Below are 24,789 nucleotides of genomic sequence, written 5' to 3' on the forward strand. Positions count from 1 at the left end.
TCCAGCAGATGAAGATGAAGCCTAAGGCAAGTTTGACATATGTGAGTGGAATTGCAAAGTACAAGCACCCACCTTCTACAATTATGTCAATTTTGTCCAAGATTATGTACTAACTTGGAGTCACAATAGTGCGATGCATATGGCACATATGTGGTGTGGGTACTTCAGAGTATAGAGATTGAGAAAGACGCAGAGGGGAAGCTAAAGGCCAGAGTTTAAGGGCGATACAGTGCTATGAGCAGACGTGTCAGTGGTGTTTGCAGGGCCCGAGTCAATGTCATGCCAGCCCCACACAGCTCAAGCATCTCGCCTATGTTTAACAAAAAACATGTCCGCCAGGAAAAGAGAACACAACATCTGTCACCATCGTCTGGTATAAACAGGGCAGGCTTGACTCAAAAAGTTTAAATACATTTTGCAGCATGAGTGTGGGGCACTAAATATGTGCAATACCTGGTGAATAATGCCCTGTTTGGATCCCTGTTCTGATGACCATGAGGAGGTATACACACATATGTCTATAGACACTGGCTCCAATGGTAAGAGGCCACATGTTATGAATCATGAAAACCTCACTGGATAAACCAGGCAATTAGCAAATGAATATCTCTTGTGTATAGACTACCTTTAGAGAGAGCTACCTTTAGAGTGAGCAGCGAAGGTAAAGATTGAACACTGTATCCAGTGAGATACTTCAGGAAAGTGTTCTGAAATGTAGTCAGCCTGAATGATGAGTCCATCCTCTAATTGTGGTGCATTTAACATTGTTTGTGAATATTCCATGCTGGACCTGTGATCTTTTAATGTACAAAGGAAGGCTCAATACTTTTTAGAATCATTCATGGTGATTAATGGGAGCATATCTCGAATGCATGCAACACCTACATGTGTATTTTGTGGCATTTAATTAGGTCTATATTTAGTTATTTTCTCTATCAAGTGTGCTTAAAAAATGCACCACTCTTGTGGCCAGTCTTACTCTGCCCCATCTGTTATCAGGTTCTTTGATTTGAAAGAAAACATCTATCCACATCTCTTTGTGCTTAGAACTATCTCCCTTGAATTTACTCCGAGTTTAGGGTTTCCTACTTTAGACAAAGACACATCTTTCCACAGGACGGCAAGAATCTTTGTGTCAACCGTCTGCTTACACCTTGTTTCCTGATTTCATAGGCTGTGGTATTGGAGGGTAACTACTGGAAGCGCAGAATTGAAGTGGTCATGAAAGAATATCACCGCTGGAGAATTTACTACAAGAAACGGGTGAGTAGTTCACTTTATTTCCCTTCCCTATTCTTTAATAGTGGTTGATGTGGTGAGAACTCATCATCCTCCTGGTAGCCTCTCCTGCTGACCAGTCTTTTAGAATCCCTAGTTGGGGCCATCCTCACTCATCGAATCTTCATAGTTCTCATTACACTCTATTAAATTATAGACAGAAATTATGTTAGTGTTTTTGTGTTACAAAAGGCATCAAGACACTCACAATTTGTATATTCTGCAATGCTACAGCTATTTCAGTTTCCACTCTTGGAACGTGAACATCTGCCTTTATTTTAGGCCTTTCCCCAGCTCATTACCTTTCATATTCAGTGTCACGGAGGTTATTTGAAGGTTGTGTTTGAGCTTTTCTTTTCGCCTGTGTTTTCTCTGTACCAGGTTTATTTCCTTTATTTTTATCAGTTTTTCCTTTGGGTTCGATTCTTTTCCTACTATATTCTACCACTGTTATGTAATAAGTTACTCACCTTTCTCAGAACATTATATGGTTCTGCTCCCAAAGAAGTGCTCCCCCTGTGGCGGGAATATCGAGGAAAGAGGGGGCTGGAAGCGCAAAGGCGCTAATTTACAGGTGGCCGAACATGGAGCATTCACCAAATATCAGCATTTTCCCTGTCTTCCCACCTTGTGATTTTGCCACTTGAATCACTTGAGGTTCAGTTTGCTGGAAATCTGAAAAACTTTGGTGGCCAGCCAGTTATAGCAGGGCCTCTGACTTCACCTAAATGCACAAATATCCTCCATGCGTTGGGACAATTAATTTTCTGTTCCTATGAAAAAACAACAATTGCTGTTAGGCTACGCTGACACAGTTATTCAGCTGGCCTATGGTAAAAAATCTCGACCAGATCTTTGAGATCTCTAAGTATGGTGAGATGGTCTCTGATGGGTGGACAAAAGTAGTGCATGTGCCACCTTAGCCTAATGGAAACCATCCCACTATACTTTAATTTAGGTTCTGAGGTTTTATTCACTTTCTTTAAAGCACAATATCGATGGGAGACTTGAACAACAAAGTTGTAAGCTTTCCAGGCTCTACCTTGGTTTGCAGGTAGTACATCCAAGCATGGCCCACAGTAGACACACACTGCCTCTTTCTTGATACTGTCAGAGGTCATTCTTTCAATAGACTGGTGCATGTTCAGCCTATAGCATGACTTTCCTCTACCATAACCTTATGGTGAGTCCCCATCTGAAGCATTTAGTGGTAGTCATTCTGATGTGGTCTTTACTGCCTCCCTGCTCATTGACCACCCCTCCCTTGAGAATCCCCTCGCCAGGTTAAAAGGAAGTCTGACCATTCCTTCTTATGTTTCCCTACCTCAACCGCATGCACGGACTATCTATTAATACGGAATGTTATATTAAAATTGTGATCTTACCATGACCTAGGCTCCATGAACTCTTCATATACACTAAGGCTGTCTCTGCTCTCCTTTTCTAGCCTGGATGCTCCTAATACGAAAGCGCTTATCTTTAGATGGTAAAGGGAAAATGCAATGTTTGAATCTGAACGATAATTAGAAAACTCACCACGTTGCAAGATATATTCAAGGAGCTCAGTACTGTAGCTGTTATCAAATTATAATCCAAAAATTCACTTACGGACGGGAGCCATACACATCATGGGTTTTTGTCAAATAGCTATGGCACGGTTTCCAGGGTATCCAATCATCTTTTGTGCTTGTTAATTAGCCACTCTTATAAGCTGCTTATTCATTATATCAGTCGAATGTAACAGTTCCCTCGGGATCTATGAAATACTCTAGCTACAAGGTGGCTGTGTCCCATCTAGACAGGTCTGAGTTCTCAGGCCCCACCCACGCCCCAAATGATTGACTGAATCTGAAAGATTTTATTATTTAAAAAGGAAACAACAGATTGTTCTCCCAGTAGGATGTCACACTTGACATGAAGGCCGAATTCCTTGCTACTCCAGCAGCTTGAGGATGTTAAAGATGTCTGATCAGCATGTGTGGCTGAAAGATGACGTGTGAGACTGCCTAATCAATTGCTGAGAGGCTTAGCAGCTCCTAAGTACTTCTGAGCCCCTCTGAACTGCTGTGGAACTCGCACTCACCCGAGGACCTGAGACCGATGTAGCCCTGCCCAGCTGCAGTCCTTCAACATGTGTGTAGGCGGGTGCAGATACAACTGTGCCACACCTGCAGAAGCTGCTTGTCGCTCGTACATTTCTTGTGGACAGCTGTGACCATGGATATATCCTTGCTGCCATGGGACTAGCGGACTCCTGCCCTTCGGAGGAACCAGTGGGAGGAGGAAGTCTATCTCGCTGCGGTAAGGGAGACCAGGGCTGCGAGCTGCGAGAAGATGGCAGACTTGTGGCAGCAAAAGTTGAGAAGGAGCTGCAGGGGCCTTGGAGCACCTTAATCACCACTGTCCTCAACTGAGGCACCATTTGAAGGCCATTTACCAGAGGCTCTCGTGCAAATCACCGAACAACTTAACCAATGACCTTAGGTAATCAGGAGCAATTTTTGGCAACCGACAAGCGTCTATTTACTTGAGCAGCTGGAAAATTAAATGACAACTATCTGTTTACAAGCAACATATGTAATTATTTAACTGCTCTCAAGCTCTTGCACTTGTTCCTGCAGACTGTTTAGAACCAAGTATTCCACTATAATCTAAATTTACTCGCCTGTAGCAAACCAAAGTGCCACCATAAATATAAAACAGATAATCATAAAAAGACTGATAACAGGAGCATATCCAAATACACTTCCCCTCACACTTTTGGGGGCATAGCTAACAAGCAACAAAAGGGAATGATAAAAAAGAGTCTGCAAGAGGAAGCGTACAACCCAACCTGTTGGAAAAGTGTAACGCTTGAAATGTAGTGCAAAACAACTCACTGATCATCAATTCCATCTGTATAGCTTATCCAGATTTTACAAGGCCATGGCCCCTCATAACTGATCTTATAAAAGTTCCAGTGCAGACAAAACTAATCGTCAAATGAGTGATGCAAGACTCTGTCAACCCAAGCCAAGTTGTAAGCCTTAAGTCACCTGTGGCTTTACCTTCACTACCTCCAAATCATAATCAACGAACAAGGGACTGCAATGCTCACCTCCAACCTTCCAACCAGAGTGTTTAGTCCTCCACATACAGATAACGGATGAGGATCTTCGAGAATCTAGAATACCACAGTTCTTGCAACCATCAGAAGATGATAACATTTTTATGGAAGACAATTAAGCCAAAAATGAATTCGCCAATTGATAGGTGCTCTCTGCGGCACTAAATATGAGGATATCCACACTTTCCAGACTAACCCTCATTTTGGAAAAACAACCAAACACCATGCTAGAAGTGTAAACTTCATTGGAAACCATAGATCAAAAATTACAAAAACTGAACACACTTACAATTTGTGAGCTAGAAGAGGCCAACAGGTTCACAATAGCTTGCCCATGTTCACTGATACTCTGCCAAACTTGTAAACGATCCAAATATTCCGCAATGGATGACTTGAGGGAGAATTTTCCCATCAAATAAGCCTCCAGCAATTTTGCTAAACCGCATATATTGCCAACGATATTTGTAGCAAAACCTACATAGACAAGAAATTTTAGACTCAGCGGAGATTCACCAGCAACTTATGCAGGGCACAATCCCACAATATCTTGTTACCAAGCAGGTGGTACTGAATATCCAAAAGACCGAAGTGGCTCATGAAAGGCCACATAACAAGGACACCAACTTCACAACAAATGACTATGCTTCCCAATCTCTGAACTGTGCTAAGACTCCAGTTTTCTAAATGTCAAATGCGCCTTCACATGGCCCTTCCCTTAAGAACATTGACCACGAGGTCAACAACCCATCCTTTCATGCCCTGAAAAGGAAAAAAAGGGTCACTTGTAAACTAAGGGCCACATGTATCATTATTTCAAGTAGTGATTACCTAATTTCGATTTTCTCAGAATCGCAATTAGGTCATCGCTATTCCTAATGTATGAAACTCCTTTGAGTTTCATTAGCGATTCCTAATGGGTCGCAAATAGACCTACCTCATGTAAGTTGCAACCCATTAGGAATCTAGGGTATCACTGGGATGATGGCCTGCGGAGGACAGCAGACCACCATGTCTGTGATTGCTTTCAAATTAAGCAGTTTTTTTTTAAATCAGCCCGTTTTCCTCAAAGGAAAACAGGATGCATTTAAAAAGAAAAAAGAAACTTGGTGGTACCACTGCCTGCTCTTAAAACATATTTGTTTTCCTTTCTCAAATGAGAAGGGGTCCCCTGGGAACTTCTTCCCATTTGCAAATGGGTTACTGCCTGCTTCAAGGAGCTGGTATTATATAATTGTTTTGATACCGTAATTCGGTTGCAAAACATTCATACAACCCATTCAGATTTGGTATTTGGAAGGGACGCCCTAAACATGCCCCTTTCAACTACTAAATTGCAAACACAAATTGCGATTCGGTAACGTGATACCGAATAGCAATTTGCGTTTCATACATATGTAAAAGCATTTTTGCGATCGGAACCAAAATGTTGCAAAAGATTAAATAAATGTAAGTAAACAGAAAAGTGGAGTTCTATTGGAGAAGCCAGAAAAAGCTTAAATATTAGCCTCTCTTTTTCAACACACACCGAATTAAATCAGCTACTACAAATATCAAAACTCACAACGCCTAAAGATGTTCCAAATTCTAACACAACACCCTCAAAGCAGGGCACAACAAACAAGAACTGACTCAGCTCATCAGGGTCAAGGAGTCCCCTATGGTAAACCACCAGGGCGTATGTGCAAGCCTCCAATGTTTCCTCCCTACAAAGGTGGTCAGACCCCCACTGGTAGAAGCAGAACACAAGTCCAACCAGTACTCTCTGAAACAACCCTCACCCTGACAACATGACCAACTGTCCTTGGCAAAGCTGCAAATCAATCAATACCAACACAACAGACAAAACAAAACAAAATGTGTTTGACTCCCCAAGTTCTTATGTAAAAAAAGCCAACAACTTCGAGATGACACACCAATTGAGTTTAAGAGCAGGAAAATGAACGAATTGCAAAACAAACCCAGATCAAAAACTCAGTTATGTCTCTACTAAAGTAAGCCATCAGTAGGTCGAGTATGAGGGTGACATCTCAAGTTATGTCATCTTAGTAGCACCTCAATATATTGCGAAGGGACCTCTCAACTGCTTAAACCGCAGTTATATTCTTAAACTATTGCAGTCTTTCTGAAGGTGATTTGTGTGTTCAAACCAATCAATAAAAAACATAGCATTCTTACCTCCGCAGCCAGGTGAAGTCAATGAATCCGCTGAAATGTTTTTAAGATTTAAAAAAAAAAATGTATGTATAAAGTCCTAAAAAATATTTTTTTCTGACTGAGCTCTTAATTTCTCACCTAGAACGATATCCCAAAATTATCTTTACAAGCTACAACAATATTTCAAAACACCCAAGGTCCAACCATATCCCCTCAATCAAAAAACTAAATTCGAGAGGCAATCCTACAATATTATTCCGTGAAAATACCAGAAGAGAGGGAAGAGAGGTTTGCAATTTGTATGTCTAAGCAGCTTTTGAACCCTCTCCTCTCTTCTATGAAAATAAATATTGATCAGCATCAGAAATCAAGGTGAAAGAAATTGCAGGTTAAACAATGCAGAAACAACAAACCAGGAGTGGTTGTGGCTTCCAGAAGGCCTTTTTAAGAAAACTCCATCCCAGTCAATCAATAAAAGGAATCCAACCCACTATTCTTAAAAATAAAAGTCGAAAAGTCATCACCTCTTTAGAACCCGCAAAATCAACAATCTACAAATCTGATCATGATCGTGATATATAGCGAGTTAGAACCAGCTCCACATTTGAGATGATGCAATAACCTATTTATCAACATTTGGCATCATATGTTTACAAGAGGCATGGAAAAGTGAAGCTCTTTCCTTACCAGGCTAAAATGTACCCAGCAGCAAAGTTCTAACTATTGCACAGGCTCGTAGTGGGGCTGGCAATGCTCATATGAACCATTTGTAATATAAAAATTGATAAATAAGTCACTGGAAATCCCTGTTTACTAGGAGAAAAGTTGAACCTTACTAATGGAAGAACCCTTAAATTGCTTCTATATTAAGTCTGACATTTGATTCAATAATTGCAAGGGACATCTGCCTTAATTTGCTGCACAACTCCGACATCAAGCTAACAAGAGAAGAGGATACAATATGGAGAATACCAGAACCTTCCACCCTTCCTCAAACAATACATCCCCTGGGCACGAACGTAAGTGAAGCACTGCACGCAATGAGTATGAGAGCCCCAAATGGCCGCCTGATGTCAGATAAACTGGCTTTCTTCAAGCATGCTGCAAAATAACGCCTGGTGGTGTTATACTACACAATAGTCTCGATCAGAGTCTATTGTTAACCAGTTTAAAGTATTCAGAATTAACCATCAGCTAGAAAGCAATCATATACCTTAGAATGTTATCTTAGATGTCAAGAAGTACAGCCTTCCATGAGCAAAATCCATAGGAAGCAAGGACCTAGCTCATAAAGCCAGACTAGTAACATGGTTCCCAAAAGTGGAAGAAAGGCTTAATGAGTAGACGACTACCAAAGCTACAGACCTTATGGGCTTTTTATCCACTATTTCAAAATCCAACAACCGTTATAAGCACATTGTATGGAATGAAGTCTTCGAGCAATTTGGAATGTTACTCCAAACAGACAAACAAAGCTACAGAGTAAATACTAGGTATATAACATCAAATCATGGAATACAACCAAATAAAGGCAGATAAAAAGGAAACTAGATGGAATAATCAGGCTAGTAAACATAACCAACTTTAGCAAGAAGCAAAACAATGTTCACTAGTTAAAGAGATATAAAAGCTCAAATGGGAGTAAAAAAGAAAAGGCAAGGAGAAACACTTGGTGCTCCTCCATAAATAATGTTCTTGAAGAAATCCAAGCGAATTCTGTAGATGGGTCACATCGATAGGCCGGCAGTCCCCCCATTTGCAATCATATAAACTCTACATATTGGGAAGAATACATAAAATCCCTACACATGATGTATAACAGCACAAAAGAGGAACCACTACCAACAAAGACTAACTATCATTGAACTACCTCACAAATGACAACAACAAATCAGCCGGTAGTATTCCTTCAGAAGACGCCTCAAGACCTGGCTGTTCGACCAGTAGTTGCCCCCCCTCACCCCCCCCCCACACTCTTCAGCTCCTGGAGACCCTCACGGGTGAGTAGTGCGTTTTACAAATACTTGATTGATTGATAAGGTGAACAGCCTTTGGGGGTTCTCTGGGATCTGCTCAATGGACAATTTTATTCAGTAAATGTCACTCATGATCATCACGTTTTGTGCCAAATGATTGTTGGCGACACACTGATCGGTTTGTGGCTGCCAGGCAAACCACAAGAAAAACAGAACCTAAAGAAGAACCTACCTCAACCACATATATCATTCAATGAAGGAATACTTATCATTTTTAAGTGGTAAAGATATATTTGTGGATGGTACAAAAAATGGAAGAAATACCCTTCTGTACATCTGACCTCATTTTCTAGTCTGCGAATGCTGCTGGATACAAAAAGCAGGAGGCCTAGCATCGTATTTGATTTGTAATCTTGTTCACCCAATGGACAAACGCTATCACTGGGAGTGCCCTTTAAACTTAACATATTAGAAAGGTATTCGAGCTTCTGCACTGTATCATTTGGAAGCAGTTCACCAGGTCACCGGCAACCATGTTCTGGATTTTTGCAAAATGGTGAATCAGGACAAACCTAATAAACAACTACAGAGATTTCAAAGATCCAGAACTAGCTCAGACTAGTAAAATATTTTAGGGTTGAGTAATTAGTCAACTGCTCACCAGACTGAGGTATTTTCTTAGTGTATAGGAACAGTCTGTTCATGTGCAGAATCTTATGTAGACGCAGTCATATACCAGTGTTTTCCCGAGACAGGCACATACTACACTTTGATTTGGACACTCAGCTCTCCAGAGCTAGTAAGGTTGAGCAGTCAGACCATACTCTAGCAGGTGACAGGAGTTATAGTGAAACTCTGATACAGCGGGCAGTGTGGTCCCTCAATAACTTCAATGCCCAGCCCCTGCTATAATGTCAAAGAAGAGTAGGACTTTGTACGTGAAGAGGGAAGCTACATTTATGCTACTTAGTAAAAAAGCTGCTGGTGTTACCATCTTATGCAACATGCCAAACGTTTTGGTGCTAATATCGTATTCAATAGATTTGTATATAACAAATATCTCTATGGCTAATTTTATGTATGGGCAGCCGTCAGGTGCTCTGTTTTTTCGGGATTTGTCAGATTTCCTGTACTATTTGTAAACAAAGTTCAGCCAGTGGGACAGAGGTAACAACCTAAAGATTAAGATGTGCAAGATTACTTTGATATATCTGCGCCTCGTGCTTCAATGTGTTTAGGTAAAAGCTGGAAAATCTAGTGGATATCTGATCCCTTTGGGTGAGATTCTAGTAAAATGGTCCAAAAATCCAGCAGCCCCGTAACTCAGCACCCAAACAGCAAAGGTGGCACCCTAAAAATGAGATGAATGCAGAGTGTCCACCGTGTTGATGTCCTGTCAGCAGGAGCACATTGAAGCTAGTAGCCATTGGCCTTTCAGGGCCCTGTTTACACGGACTTGGTAAGAACCCAGATGGTCTTTAAGTTTCTTGAAGCATCATGGACAAATGTAGCAGTCGGTCAGCACCCACTGTGTATTCCTCTGGAGGGGATGAAACGTTGAGCTTGGTATCTCAAAAAGACCAATTCTGGCAGTCAAAGGTTTTGGGTGGCAGTGGCATCCACCAGAAACTCTATGACTCGGTTAGTCCCACCAGGTTACTACGAAATATGGCTTGGGCCCAACTGTTTATCTAAACTTCAGTATTTCCAAAACGCTAATAAGGTTGGGCCTTCTGTGGCTGAAAGCTGGCAGAAATGGCTACCTTCATTATTTGTGGTGGCTCAGGGACAGTGCAGGCTCACCACAGCGTCTATGCAGCTCTAATTTTGAGGAATTGAAAATTGTTCTCTTTGGTCACTGGCCAATTGGACTAAAAGGATCTTGTGTCTCCTGTGCAGCTTCTATATGTTGGGAAATTAATTTACTCATTTTCCAGCCTGTAATAGCAGCAAGATTCTCCACGCATCTAAGGCTTGTGCCCAGCTATACAAAGTACAGCCAGTAGCATATTTTCTATCCCAGGCAAACTTCTCTCTCACAACACTATTGTAATCGGTTCTGTTGAATGCCATATGAAGTATATGTTTCTGGCTTATGAGGGGGCCAGTATATGGCTCACTTTGTAGGCAAAGGTGTGTAGCTTGAACAAACAAACGTTAGGTTTACTTCAAGACGTCTTCCATTGTGGGGGAGGTGCTTCTTGTTCTTTGCAGACTCAAGGAGGGGTCCGACAGCAGGCCTGGCACAGCCACATTAGTGCTGCTGGAGAGCTATTTTTGCCAGGAAATAGCCATCATCACAGCAATCGAGAGATGAAAGAAATTTCACTGAGTCCAGCTGAAACTTTCACTCACCGTTGAAGGGGTAGAAATCCCTTCCACCACTACCAAGATTCTCCAATTTCTCGGAGTAGGTCCTGGTAGAGGTAGCAGGCATGGTGTCACGCCCACAACCAAGGACAGCCTACAGGGCAGCCCACAATCGGGCAGCCCACAATCTTGTGTAGCCGATCACACAGTGTCACAAATCAACTGGTTCCATTGAGGTTAAACCCTAGTGAAATGCACACAAATCTACCACATGAGGCTGAGCAAGGAGTTTCATGGGAGGGCCTCAGGGCAGCCATTCCATTAAGGGTGCAGGTTTAGAATCCTTAGGCCCATGAGCTCTAATTACCACCACTATTCAGGTCACTATGGTGAGAGAGACCGTCACAACATTCACTACAGTTGGAGGTACACTTCACAGTGCACCTAGGTTGACCAGAGCTCGGCTCTCCTGTAGAATGTCACTCATTAAACGATAGCACATCTCCAGTCACTCTGAGTTTCGAAAATAAACCTAATGTAGGTCAGAAGGAAATAGGCAGAGTAGCACAGCTTCTCCAAGTCGTAAGATCCCCCCCCAGCTGAGGCAGTTGAACCGATCAGCAGACTGTGTGAAGAATATGCGATACCTGCATTTACCTAAAACTGATTATCCCTCTGAGAGCTGGTAGCAACTAAGTATATCTGTGCCAACCGGACGTTTGCTTGACGTGATAGAAAAACAAATCCTGCTATAGCCAAACAATCCAGGGCGTATTTGTGATTTGGAGACATCAGGATCACCATGGATGTCATTACATCAAATAAATGGAAACCATTGACATGGAATCTACACCTCACCTGTGGGCCTTTGAGCCAATATACCTATTAGAGTGGATTGCAGTGCTGAGGCCTTGCTATCGCTCTACGGGGTTCAAGCATTACTTACTTGGTTCAGTTTGCGAAGCAGCCATTCAACTAGAGCACGGTAGGCTTATGCATCTCTTTTGTTAAAGACTACTTATACTTTTTCCTAATCTAAATCCAATTTCCCAGTAGGTGTTGAAGGAGACACTGGCTATTTCGTTCTATAAGTTATGAATGAATATATTGATTCCACAGTGAGACGAAGAGAAGCAGCTCTGACCACCTCCTTTGTTACTTCTCATTTCCTGTCATTGCCCATTTTCTAACTTTACAATGAGCAGATATGTTCTGTGATAGGCTGCAGTTATGGGATGTGATAGACTGCCACCATCACTTTGAATAATGAGCAATGCACTTCCATGTTGCTTAGTGCAGGAGTCCACACATTTGTGATTTGTGCTTACATTATGTAAGTTATTTTTCCTCGGCTGGACCTTACACCGGTTTTGTTTCTTGGATCCATTGTAAATGTTTTTCATCCTTTCTCCTCTGTCAGGGTAGATGTGATTCATTTTTGTTTTTGTTCATTGAGGGTTATGCAGGTAAAGTGGATTTTCAAAGAGTACGTACCGTTGACTGGCTTGACAGACTCAGACACAATTTGGCTGCGTCCGGGTAAGGTACATGGTTTTCTCCCAGACACACACATGCAATGATGCCCTTAGGGCTGAACTGTTCAAGATGATCTGGCTACCCACAGGCACATGACACAAGCTTTTCATGCATCTCTGCATCCTATCCAGCCTTTACAGATGAGTCCTCCCTAGATATTGATTGATTGATTGATTTCTTTTGTTATTTGATTATGAAAATATAATCATAAAAGAACAAACATGATGATACATGATATCGTAATAACATACACATGCAGATTTGCAATGATTCATTAAAAACGTACAGATAAAGGGATACAATTAGATATTAGTTAAAAACATAGCCCCTCCATGTTGCTTTCCCCATAAAGATCTAACACACCGCCTTACTATAGCCATACTGTTGAAAAGGCAGCCAATAATAAAGAGAAAAATGTCCCGGCAGCAAATGTGTCCGGTGAAAAAGTGAACAATCAGCCTTAGAACAGGTCTAGAAATGTATCCACGCAAGCAGTTCCTGCATATCTGTATCCTATCCAGGTGATGCAGATGAAGTCTCCTAAGATATTTAATTTGATCATATTTTGAAGTGGAATACACTCAATGCATGAGATTTACAAATAAGATTAATCCAGATTGCAATTAAGATGAAGGTACCTGGATCAATACCTCGGATTTCAGGCAGTTAATGTTTCCTGTTTTATTATGATTGATGCCATAATATGCTGTCTTTGAGATTCCTACTTGCAGTGGTGGCTGCATATAGTTGTTTCAGAATACCCAGCATTATGCCTAATCATTTGGTGGAAAGTCCGATTTTATCTGTCTATAATCTCGGACTAGCTGGTACAAACCTCACGACTCCTAAAGTCTAGCTATTTTCCTCTCCTGGCAGTATTTGTGACTAAGATTGAATGTTTTGGAGTTTAAAGAACTACTTTATAGTGCTTTGTTTAAGCCTATTCTTGTCACTGAAAGTCTTTTCAAATGCCAGAAAATGTGAACAGCGTTTATTTGTCTACCAATTACTTTGACCGTATCAAGAGCACTTTCCCATCACAATTTGATCCCAGTGCCTCCACATAACATGTCATCTGCCACTGATCTGTCAAGCTGTTAGTCAAGCATGCTTGCGGTGTCCTTGGGCAGCACGCAACCATTCAATCGTAACTCAATGGCCATAACAATACATACAGTAAGTAGCTTGATGTAGTTGTGCCCGGGCGTTGCTGCATTTTTGGTTTTATGGTCAATGGTATTATTATCAGCCCATTAGGTTTTGGCTTTTAAGGTTTTGTGTACTTGAATGTTGACGATTGGATAGGTAAAATGTGCTTCCAGCTCATGTTTGAAAGCTAGTAGATTTACACCTGCTTACTGCTTAGTAGAGTTGAGGCTCATAATCTTCATTCAGGCTTTGATGATGATGAAGAGGATGTTTAGTTGTGCAGAGTCTGTGATGGGTCCACCTGTGAGCAGCATGAACAATTTGGAGTTGTGGAGTGGATCAGTAATTTCAGCCAGTTCTTGTCAAGCAAATATTTGCCTGCAAAGTGTAAAGCGTAAAGCTTTTCAGGTGTTTCAAAGTTAACTGTTGTTTTGACGATTGTGGTTGTTTTGGCATAGAAGAAGGACAGAATTGTAGAGGTAGGGATGGAATCAACTAGTAGTGCTCTTGATGATAGGTCATATTCCACAATTCTCTTGGTTAGTATTGTGGTGATAATCTTGTTGAAAGCTGCAGATAGATCAAGGAAGACAGGGAGTGGTTTTCATTGTAAATCAATTGGAACAATTGCTTTGAGTGAGGGTTGGGTTTGTGACCAGTGTTGGTGGTGGTGCTATATGGCGGTTTTTGTTTTAAAATCTTGAGACAGGAGGACAAATTTGATGTTCGCTTAATGTATTGCCTTCACTTGGTCTGACACACATGAGTGCATTTTTTTATCACAGTAGCGTATGTAGCACATTTGACTTCACCACTACATGGTGCATCGTCGAGTCTCACGAGTGGGTTCTATTGAGGAGCATCATTAGCTACTTCTAAGGCTTCAGATATGAAATGTATGCACTTGGCTGTGCCATGCGTACCCATAACTGGTTTTGGTGTGTAGGTTTCTGAGAGGATGGCTCTAGTTAGACAGCTACAATGCATTGGTGACGTGTGTATGTGATGGTGCCAGGGAGTGAGTCTAATGGGTATTGCAGCAGAAACTTGAATGGGTCAACTCTGAACTCTCCGCTGTCTATTCTAGTGCTTTGAAATCCAAAGTGCAGGTGTTTCTGGACTGTAATCCTTCCAACACCACTTCTGTTCTGTTAGATGATTGGAATCAGATTGTGAAGACAGAGAAAGTGGGGATGTGTCCATCGCTCTTGTCACCGATAGCCCTTAACTCCAGTGTCAGGCCTGGAGTGCCAGATGTCAGTTTCATCAGATGGTGATCATGTAACCCGCTGTTACTAGATGAACTGTTCTTGAACGTGCTGGTGCTGTACAGTAAGTCTGGTACCAATGCCTTCAAAGTGTCACCCGAGGATAGTTTTTGTTTAACCCCTTACAGCCGTGGCTAGACTTAAAAAAGGTGACTGAAAACAGACGCGTAGAAAAACCCCTTTTGAGTCCGTTTGCCAGGGGTCAGGCGAAAAGCCAAGCGCAGGTGGTAGGGCGAATTTCTCTCACCATCTGTGGCCTGCTGGTCATCTTAAGTGTCTTTCTTCACACCCCCACAGCCAAAAGTTTACCTTTCTCATCTCTCTTGTCAAGGCAACAAAATATCTTCTTACCTTTATCACCAGATTCATCTGTTGCCTCGAAAACGTTGTGCAGTGGGTAGTTAGATATCATTTTCTGTTGTCCCTTTCTTTTTAGCTGAGGAAATCACCACACAGGAATGGAGAGCAGCCTGACGCCACAATGGTGAGTACAAGCCATCCTCTCCTCTCTCTTTGTAGGAGGGGTTTTCGTATTCTTGTTGATTAGCCCAGAATTAAAGTCCTTTGGATGTCTAGTCATAAGCAGAACTATTGCAGAATTCTCTAATGTTCGGAACTCTGCTTGACAGCATGCCGGGGGCCCCCAAGTCCTCATTTACGATTACTTGCCCTTTTTTCCTATTGGGGAGTTTTTGCTCAGTGCCAATTATAAGGCATTATGAGGAAATGCCTCCCCTATTGGGTGTTGGGTTGTCGTTTTGTGTTTGTGCTGTGGTTTGGGTGGACATGTGTAGGTGTATTGGGAAGCTTGTCTAGATGGCTAGATTGTTAACCCATTGCTTTGTTTTTTCTTTCGTCGGGCTGCGGTCTTTGTGTGTTGATTTGGTGTATTGGGCGCAGTTTTTCCTGATAAGATGCTGTATGTTAATCCTCTGCAGGACAGCCCCCTATGGACTTCCACCTCGGAGAAGTGGTGCAGTTCTCTCTTCTACCCTGGCGCTCCCAAGGTTGGGGACGGAGCGGAGGATTATGACAGACAGCTCTTCGATCTGGATTGCTTTTTGGCAGATATTTCTGACACACTCTTCACCACCACGCAGAACCATGAAGCGCACCACACTGTCCAAGACTACGGTAGGATTTTGACAGACTTGCTCTTGCTGAAAGGAGAGACTTTCATTCTGTACAAAAGATTGTATACCTGTGTTCCAAATCCACCCATGGCAAAACTGCCTTTCTGCCTGTGCCCCTGAAGCACACCTCCTTTCGTGCAGTGATCAGGGCTCTTTCTACTTAATGTCCTGCCTGCATGATTCATTTTTGGGTATTGTATATAGCAGCCTAAGACAAGACAAGTAATTGGTGCCAAAACCAATTTTTTCCAAGATCTCAATCATATATGTCCACTCCACTGAGTCAAAAGCTTTGGCCGCGTATAGAGAGAGTCAATATCAGCTCTTGAGCTATCTTTATGATTCTTTTTTGGTGGGCTGAGCAGTGTGGGCCTCCTCATCAGGGTGAAAGGAACTCTTAGATTAATAAGATGTTGTGTCAATTAGGGCATTGCATCGTTTCAGGAGTGTCTCCTTGTTGTTTATTGACTAGAGTAAGGCTGTCTACTGAAAGATGGAGAAGGGAAGTTAGTGGCATTTTATTCATATTTTCGTTTTTCAGCTTATGCAGGAAATGCAGACATGATCCAGCCAGATCTGACCCCACTGCAGCCCAACCTGGATGAGTTTATGGAGATCTCAGGTATAGTCAATGCTTGGATGTAAACTGTACAACTCTGTAAGTGTAAGACCTGCACTCCAAATTTAATCCTTAGTTTTAAATGTGTGATCGAATTTTAAATCTGTATGGGAGTGCCCTGCTAAGGGTTGTCCCCACAACCCTGTCTGAAAACCTGCTCTCCCAAGGCCTGGACACATCCAGGTCTGCAGGGTTCTCTACCCGAAATGCATTGGGATTTGTAATGTTTTGTTTGCTTTATGTATACAATTGTTGTTGGAATTTTACCTTATTGAATTACTGGTGACATGATTCAGATGTGAATGGATCATACAAATTTCATTCAGAGTATATGAACATAATACTTCATGACTACGTTTTTGTTTACTTAGTTTATTCCCATACCGCTGACTTTTGAATTCATTATTTTACACAAGGGAACAACAGCACAGAAACCATAGGGACTGTGGTAGAGAACCCTGCAGACCTGGATGTGTCCAGGCCTTGGCAGAGCTGGATGTAAACTGTGCCATTGTGATCTCTCATTTTCAGGGATAGAACTGCCCTTATCTTGGGCAAAGTTGTCCTGGCATTTTCGAGGAATTAATGTGCCAAACCTTCTGTTTCTAGAACTGGGCTGTCCTAAGTGAGAGAAATTTCCTGGCTCTCTCTGTAACAAAAAAGGCTTTGCCTTCTCGTGAGAGATGAACCTGGCTATGTTCCTCTTTAGGAGGAGACTGACCTGGTCTTCCTTGAGAGGGGACTGACTTGTGCTTCCAATAACTCAGTCTGGTGTGTGTCTGAGTGCTAGTGGAGTACTGCAAGCGCTGATGTATTTCACTATTGAGATGGGCAGATTAGTCATAAACCTTCCACTTTAGAGAATTGTTTACTGTTGCTTCACTTTAATATTTTCTTGTATGTAGCACGTCATAAATGATTCCTCCTGTTCTGAGCTTTGTAGCAGCAGTCATAACTATTGCTCATTTTATCGACATCAGAAAGTGTTTTCTGAACTTATTAATTCACTTATAATCTGTTTATTTGTTTTAAATATGATAGGTACCAGTTACAATGCATTACTTCTAGCTATACAGTCAGAAGATGTGCAAGAGAAGTATCATAATGCAGTGAAACCATTAATAATCAAAGAGATAAGGCAATAGCACATATGAGAGGCGCACATTCTGCCACTGTCTTATAATAAGCCTAATGTAAATTTCAAAAATGTACATCAAAACCAAAGGCATACAGATAGCTGGAACAGTTTGATCGATTAAAAGGAGACAATATGTCAGACTAGCACAAGAAGCTAAAATTGATAGATACAATGTGCAGCAACTAATTAACTGATTTTGGTTTAATTTTGAGCAGAATAGTATACTAGTGTTGAAATAGAAAGGTTCCTCGCATGGTGACAAGCATGCATCCCTGCCCTGAGTGCCCCTGCTGCAATGATATCTGGAACCCTGGTGCTCATTTTTGTTGTCATGGGTGAACACGGATCATGCGTGTGCACTATGCCATAGGGCTGTTGAGCAGATTGTGGTCTTGTTAGGCTGGGGGGAGTACCCAGAGTGCTACCTTCTTTGTGGTGAAAGGCTGCGGCCTTTGAAATGAGTTAAGTAGTACAAGGGTGTTGGTAGTAGAATGCCATGTAGTGATCAGTGAAAGTGAAAAGGCCGTTTTACCTGTGTCACTGGAGTGAGGCTTATGGGCTCACTCGTGGAAATTTCTGCTGCTGTGTGCTTAACTCACCTTTGGCCTACATCAAGTTAGCATGTAGTGCTTAGCTGTACATTTATTATACATTTGGTAGGTGTATGTGTGCCTGTGAATGGTACAATACATATAAGACTCTGGATTCCATTTGGGTGGCTGGGCACCATTTTGGGAGACTGGAGGAGCATGAGGAGGAAGAGCTGGCGACAATGATTCACACAAGATGTTACTCGGTGTTAGTCGTTTTAATTTGAAGAACTCGCAGCCCAAAATAAATCAGGAGTGGCCAGTGAATTCTTCAATTTTAATTGTGTGAGATTCACGTTTTTCATTTCTCACTAGGGGTTGGTGTATGTGCACACTTATGCAGCAAGGGTTAAAAGTGACTTGCTACGGAAAAACATTCAGCAGATTGTGTGGCTGATGTTAAGAAAAGCACTGTTTTATGTTGTTGGTCTTTTTCTTGTGTTTGTCTTTCCTTTCCACTATGATAAGAGTGAGTCACCGATGATGATAAATGGGTATACTGGCAATTGATAGCCAGAAAACCCCATTGGCGGTTCTTCCGTGAGGGGCTCACTCTTTTTCCCACATTTTTTCCACCTAAAGTTTGGGTGGGTGATGGTATTGTGACGATTTTATTTTTGTTTCCTGTGTGAACCTTGATAGTTTCTGACACATGTACAGGTATGAATGGCCTAAAAATAGTAGGCTAGTGGGAGTAGAAATTGTACACCACTACATTGCCTGCATATATAAAATAGAAATAATAAGAGTGTCAGGAGGGACAGGCCATTTGGTGTTTATTACAGATCCCCGATGTACACCTGTTGGCCACTACAGAAATCCCCAAATGCCCAAACTTTGCCTCCAGATTCCCACACCCGCAATCCATAGGCAATGCATTATGGATGAACTGGGCAGGGATATTTGCCTATGCTTTTCCTCCTCTGCCATTCCTTAAATTTGTGGTTCAGAAAATTTGGCAAACATCGCTCACTCTCATCCTGACAGATAGAGTTGTCCTTAGAACCAACTCACAAATTGTGGCTAAGGTGGTATCCTCCTTCCACCCTAATCAAACTATTGAACTCCTGGTGTTCTTCCCACACTCAGACTCCCCAGCAGAGAGGGCTCTTCACTCTCTAGAGGTATCAAAGAAGTCCTCATGTACTACAATGATAGGACAAAGCCCTTTCACAAGGCACAGCAACGCTTTGTCTCGTTTTACTAAACCATACAAAGGCCATCCTCTCACTAAAGCCGGCATAGCCAAGTGGCTTGTCGGGAGCATTCCTGCTTGCTGTGTCAAAGCCAAGAGGCAATCGCTAGCCCCACACGGGCTCCACTCTACGCACAAAAAAGGAATCCTTCATAGCTTTCCTTGGTAACATTCCCATTACAGACATTTGTAAAGCAGTTAATTGATCCTCTCCACACATATTCCCAAAATAATACTAGGTAAATATTTCAGCATGCCAACAAGTGAACGTTGACCAATCTGTCCCCCATACATTCTTTAGGTCTTCTGCAAAGTTCTCCAATTAGCCACGACTCAGGGGAGAACTGCTTTACAGTCTATGCAGAGCATATGTATCTACAGCTTCACATGCCACAAACGAAAATGGTACTTACCCTGTAACCATCTGTTTGTGACATGTAGTGCTGTACATTCACATTTCCCCACCCTCCTCCCCAGAAGACTTCGGTTGTTGCAGATGCCTTGCTTTTTCTTTTGCATGATCATCCTCATCTGCTTCTCTATGCTACATCTTCATCCTCATCTGCCCTGTGGAAAACAAATCTAACAATAGAGCTGATGGTCATGCGCATTACCAGTCATAGGAAGAGTCGCTATACCTTGTGAGGCAAAGGCTTCTTCAAAGAAAAACAAGTTGCACACAGCTGAGGCCAACACTAGATGGCAGGAGTATGCAGAACATGAAGCTACAGCACTACATGCTACAAACAGATGTTTACATGGCAAGTAACATTTTCCCTACCCATGTTGGTAGTTGCGGAAAAGTACAGTTCTGAACCATAGCTTCCGAATTTTTAGATGTAGCCTGGCTTTTATCCAGTGATGCCTCCTCTAAATAGGGAAGGGAGTCAATCGCAAATTCATAAACCCTGTTAAGGAGAAGAAATTGAGCTGTATTGCTCACTTTGTATGCAAGGGCTTTCTCGTCATAAGAAACCAGCTGTAATATTCCCAACATAAACTCCCCTCCCAGGGCTTGGTTTTTTAACTATCTCAAGTCCAAAACGTACTAAACTTCATTGCATACTTGTGAGTATGTAGTGTAGCTGGTATTGTTAGGTCTCACAGTGATTATAGTTTACAAGTGAAGAATGTTTTAATTACAGAAGAAAGCAGACACAAGGAGATGATGAACGGAGCACTGAAACTTTTCAGACACTCACCCCCAGTCACAGATCTGGGTTGAATCCATCATCATTCTTTAGCTCACTTTGCACCCCATTTCAGACCCAGCCATATGCAAATCAGACTTGACCCTGTGCCTCATGAGAACAGTCCAGCCTGAACTGTCAAGACAGGTCTTCCCTGGACTGGAAACAAGCGTACTGGGACTGGTTTAGGGGATTACATCCTTTATCAGCCAGGCTAGTTTGAATCCAGTGGCAAAGTGAGCGATGGACCCACGTCTGGGCATATCCTACCAACTTAGGGCAAATAAAGCAAACACAAGACGATGATGAACGGAGTGCTGAAACTTTTCAGACTCTCACCCCAGTCACAGATCTGGGTTTAACAATAGAGCTGATGTCCATGCGCATTACCAGTCCTAGGAAGAGTCGCTTCATCTTGTGTGGCAAAGACTTCTTTGAAGAAAAACAAGTTGCACACATCTGATGCCAACACTAGATGGCAGGATTACGCAGAACATGTGAATCTACAGCACTACGTGCTACAAACAGATGTTTACATGGTAAGTAACATTTTCCCTACTTATGTTGGTAGTTCCGGCAAAGTACAGTTTTGAACCATAGCTTCCCAATTTTTAGATGTAGCCTGGCTTTTATCCAGTGATGCCACCTCTAAAATGGGACGGGAGTCAATCTCAAATTCATAAACCCTGTTATGGAGCAGAAATTGAGCTGTGTTGCTCACTTTGTATGCAAGTGCTTTCTCGTCCTAAGAAACCAGCTATAACATTCCAAACATAAACTCTTCTCCCAGGGCTGGGTTTTTAAATTTCTCAAGTCCAAAAATTACTAAACTTCATTGCATACTTGAGAGTGTGTAGTGTAATTGGTAATGTTAGGTCTCACAGGGAATATAGTTTACAAGTGAAGAATGTTTTTAGTACAGAAGATGCATTCGATTGAGTCACAACCAGCCACTTTTGCCTTGGCTGAAGACCTATAAAAAACAAGCATTTACAATGCAGTGGTCTCGTCTTTGATAAAGTTAGAGCTATTGTCATTGCAAATGTCATTTTTTTCATTTATTGTTTTTTTTTAAAACCGATAAATATATGGTATTGTCATTTACAATGGCAATAGGTAAGCATTAGGGAGTAGTAGAGAGTATTCGCAGTGATTAATAGTAAAGTAGAGAGTGACTAGTTGATTAATACAGCCTCACACACACAGCCACACACACACACACACACAGAGCCCCCCCCCACACACACAGAGCCCAACACACACTCACACAGAGCCCCACACACACAGAGCCCCCACACAAACACAGAGCCCCACACACACACAGAGCCCCACACACACACAGAGCTCCACACACACACAGAGTCACACACACACAGAGCCCCCACACACACACAGCCCCCCATACACACAGCCCCCCCCCCACACACACAGAGCCACACACACACAGAGCCACACACACACACAGAGCCAAACACAAACACACAGAGCCACACACAAACACACAGAGCCACACACCAACACACAGAGCCTCACACCAACACACATACCCACACGGATTACGATGATAGCTGCAAAGCCCTTCATGTAGAGGTTTTAATTTCAATTTGATATCTCAGTAGGTTGGGTGAGGCAGTGTATGTGCGTGTTGTGTGACATAGCTTGAAGGTTGGAATATTTTTAAAGCAAAAGGACAGTAGCTCTACTTTTCACTAGAAATCATTGCAGGAGTATTCTCAAAACTCCTCGTAAACAAGTTTTTAAATCCTAAAATGTTGTGAGCAGTTGACTGGACTTTATTCATTAAAGAGTACCATTTGCACGACATTACACACAGATTTCCAGGGCGGGGAGCTTCAATCCCCGTGTGCCGAGGCCTTCAAACTATACTGATTTACGAAATCTGACTTTACTAATTTTCTTAGAATTGGAATATCTATCCTTATATTTGATACAAAATGGTATGCCATAGTCCCTAAAACAATATTATGGTCTTATAGCGCTCAGCAGTACCGTGCTGCCGTATCTAAGCCCATTTAACCCATTGTCATTGTATCCTATTTAATAGCTCTCTATTTATCAACCTTGGAAGAATGAAAACAACTGTTGACCCTGACCCTGGCGACCTGCAGGTCAAAAATAGATAACTGCAGCCATCACTTATATCGCTGACCTATGTTGCCAGGTCTAAAATCCTTTGTTATTTCCTTTTATTCTCTCAGATATTTTCGTGGTCCAGCCTGCTCTGTGGGTTCAAAAAAAGAGGGGGGAGCAGGGGGGTGGTGAGACACAGCATGTTTTTTGCACGCAGCGAAAACCGCCTCGAGAGATGCCAAATATGTCCCTTACCAGGTCCCTGCTTACCTGCGCCTACCTTGCGGCTGCGCCGCAGTACAATAAACAAACCCCCAGCCTTCACTCACCTTCAGCGCCGTCGCAATTACCAAGAGCCAGGAGTGTGAATGCGCGCCGCTTGTTTTTCTAAATAAACAACTCACTGATAAGCACGGCTTCTCGTCAGTACACCAGAACACTGGCATTTTCTCCCAGTGTGGGTCCGAGTAACCTGTCTCCCCAACAGCTGCCGAACATGCCTGCGGATTTCCCTATTCAATTATTGCCTGAGCGCTGATGTTACCTCGCGGGGAATGCGGTTTTACACAGAGGTGAGAGCTTTATGAAATGCATAATTTTAATTTTTCATTCCAAATTTCCCTGCTAGCAATTTTCGCATACAAATTATTGGGTGTGGTTAATGTATTTCAATTACTGGGATAAGGTTTGGTGTGCTCCGGTGCATCTTCAAAGCACCTTCATTAAACATTGAACATGGAGAGCGGGGAGACTTACGGCGCCTGGACACATGGGGAGCACTGACGCCTTTGGGGTTCTCCGCAGGGCTCCACTGGTAGCGGCGGCGAGCAGGGCCCATGCAGTCTACCCGCGGCAACTGAGGCCGGGCGAGCATCGATGGGCTGCTGGGAGGGCCTCCGGTTGCTGCTTTGCTGCTGAAACTGCTGGCGGTTGCCGGAGCGGTGGGTCCTGCGCCCGGGCTTTCGCCAGCGACTCGGACTGAGGAACTACAACGGAACCACGAGGTGAGGAAGGTTGAGGTGGAACCAGAGCAGCGGCGGAGCAGCGGTGGCGCGAGACGGAGGGACGAGAAAGAAGAGGCCCCGGGGGGAAGACGCACAGAGGAGACGCGGGCAGACGGGCAGCAGGAGTCTGTAAGCCCCGTCCTTTTCGGATTGGGGGGCGTGTTTTTCTTTAAAGAAAGAAACAAAAAAAAACGCCCCTCAATCCGAAAAGGACGGGGCTTACAGCAAAAAGAGATCGTCACAGAGACCTCTTCTCCAATGGCTGGCCGCCGTTTAGGAGGCCAGCCAATGGAGAAGAGGGGCGGGTTTAAGCCTCGCTACTCTGAGACATAAGATCTCGCCAGCGAGACTGCGCATGCGCAGCCTACGCTAGCCGAGACCTAAAAATCACGTTTATTACTTGAGTGTAAATTTCATGCTTGAGCACTAAGGCCCAGATGCATTGAGGTAAAATCCGCTCGCAAAGGGGCAGATTCTCAGAATCTGCCCCTTTGCGACCGATATTTTTGCATTTACGATGCATCATCCAAAATGCAAAAATCGCAAATTAAGAAATCACAAAATTGCGATTACTTGCATTTAATGAATCTCAAATTGAGATTCCTTAAATGCAATGCATTAAAGTTAAAAAAATAGCGATTTCGCTAATAGGGGTCGCAAATTACCATGAAGTTCAACTTCATGGTAATTTGCAAAAACTTTTAAAAATGCACTAAAGTGCATTTTTCAAAGTTCCATTTTACACACAAACATGCGCTTGGGGCATGTGTGTGTGCAAGATGTACCCATATGCAGATTTCAGGGGTGCAACAGGGTGTCCTTTTGACACCCTGGCACCCTTGAAATTGCAATCTCAATTTGCGATTCTCTAATTGAGAATCGCAAATTGAGATTGTCTTCCCATTCATTCCTAAAGGAATGAATGGGGAGGTATTCCTTAATTACGACTCGCAATTTAAGAAATCGCTATTTTTTGAGTGATTTCTTCATGCATTGCATTTTGCTATCCCTTATTAGGGAATCGTTATTTTTCGCTAATAAGGAATAGCAAA

At 42.6% G+C, this 24,789-nt stretch overlaps 1 protein-coding gene across 1 annotated transcript in view; it reads left to right on the forward strand.

Annotated features, from left to right (window-relative positions):
• Positions 1 to 24,789, forward strand: part of MLXIPL (MLX interacting protein like) — a 941,138-nt gene that overhangs the window by 394,701 nt on the left and 521,648 nt on the right. Inside the window, exons 4-7 of the mRNA XM_086954697.1 lie at positions 1,174 to 1,263; positions 15,214 to 15,261; positions 15,716 to 15,911; positions 16,452 to 16,532. Of these exons, the coding sequence (XP_086810823.1) occupies positions 1,174 to 1,263; positions 15,214 to 15,261; positions 15,716 to 15,911; positions 16,452 to 16,532 (415 nt within the window). The remainder of the gene's footprint in view (positions 1 to 1,173; positions 1,264 to 15,213; positions 15,262 to 15,715; positions 15,912 to 16,451; positions 16,533 to 24,789) is intronic.

Source organism: Lissotriton vulgaris, chromosome 2_1, assembly GCF_964263255.1.
Source record: "Lissotriton vulgaris chromosome 2_1, aLisVul1.2, whole genome shotgun sequence".
Taxonomy (NCBI): domain Eukaryota; kingdom Metazoa; phylum Chordata; class Amphibia; order Caudata; family Salamandridae; genus Lissotriton; species Lissotriton vulgaris.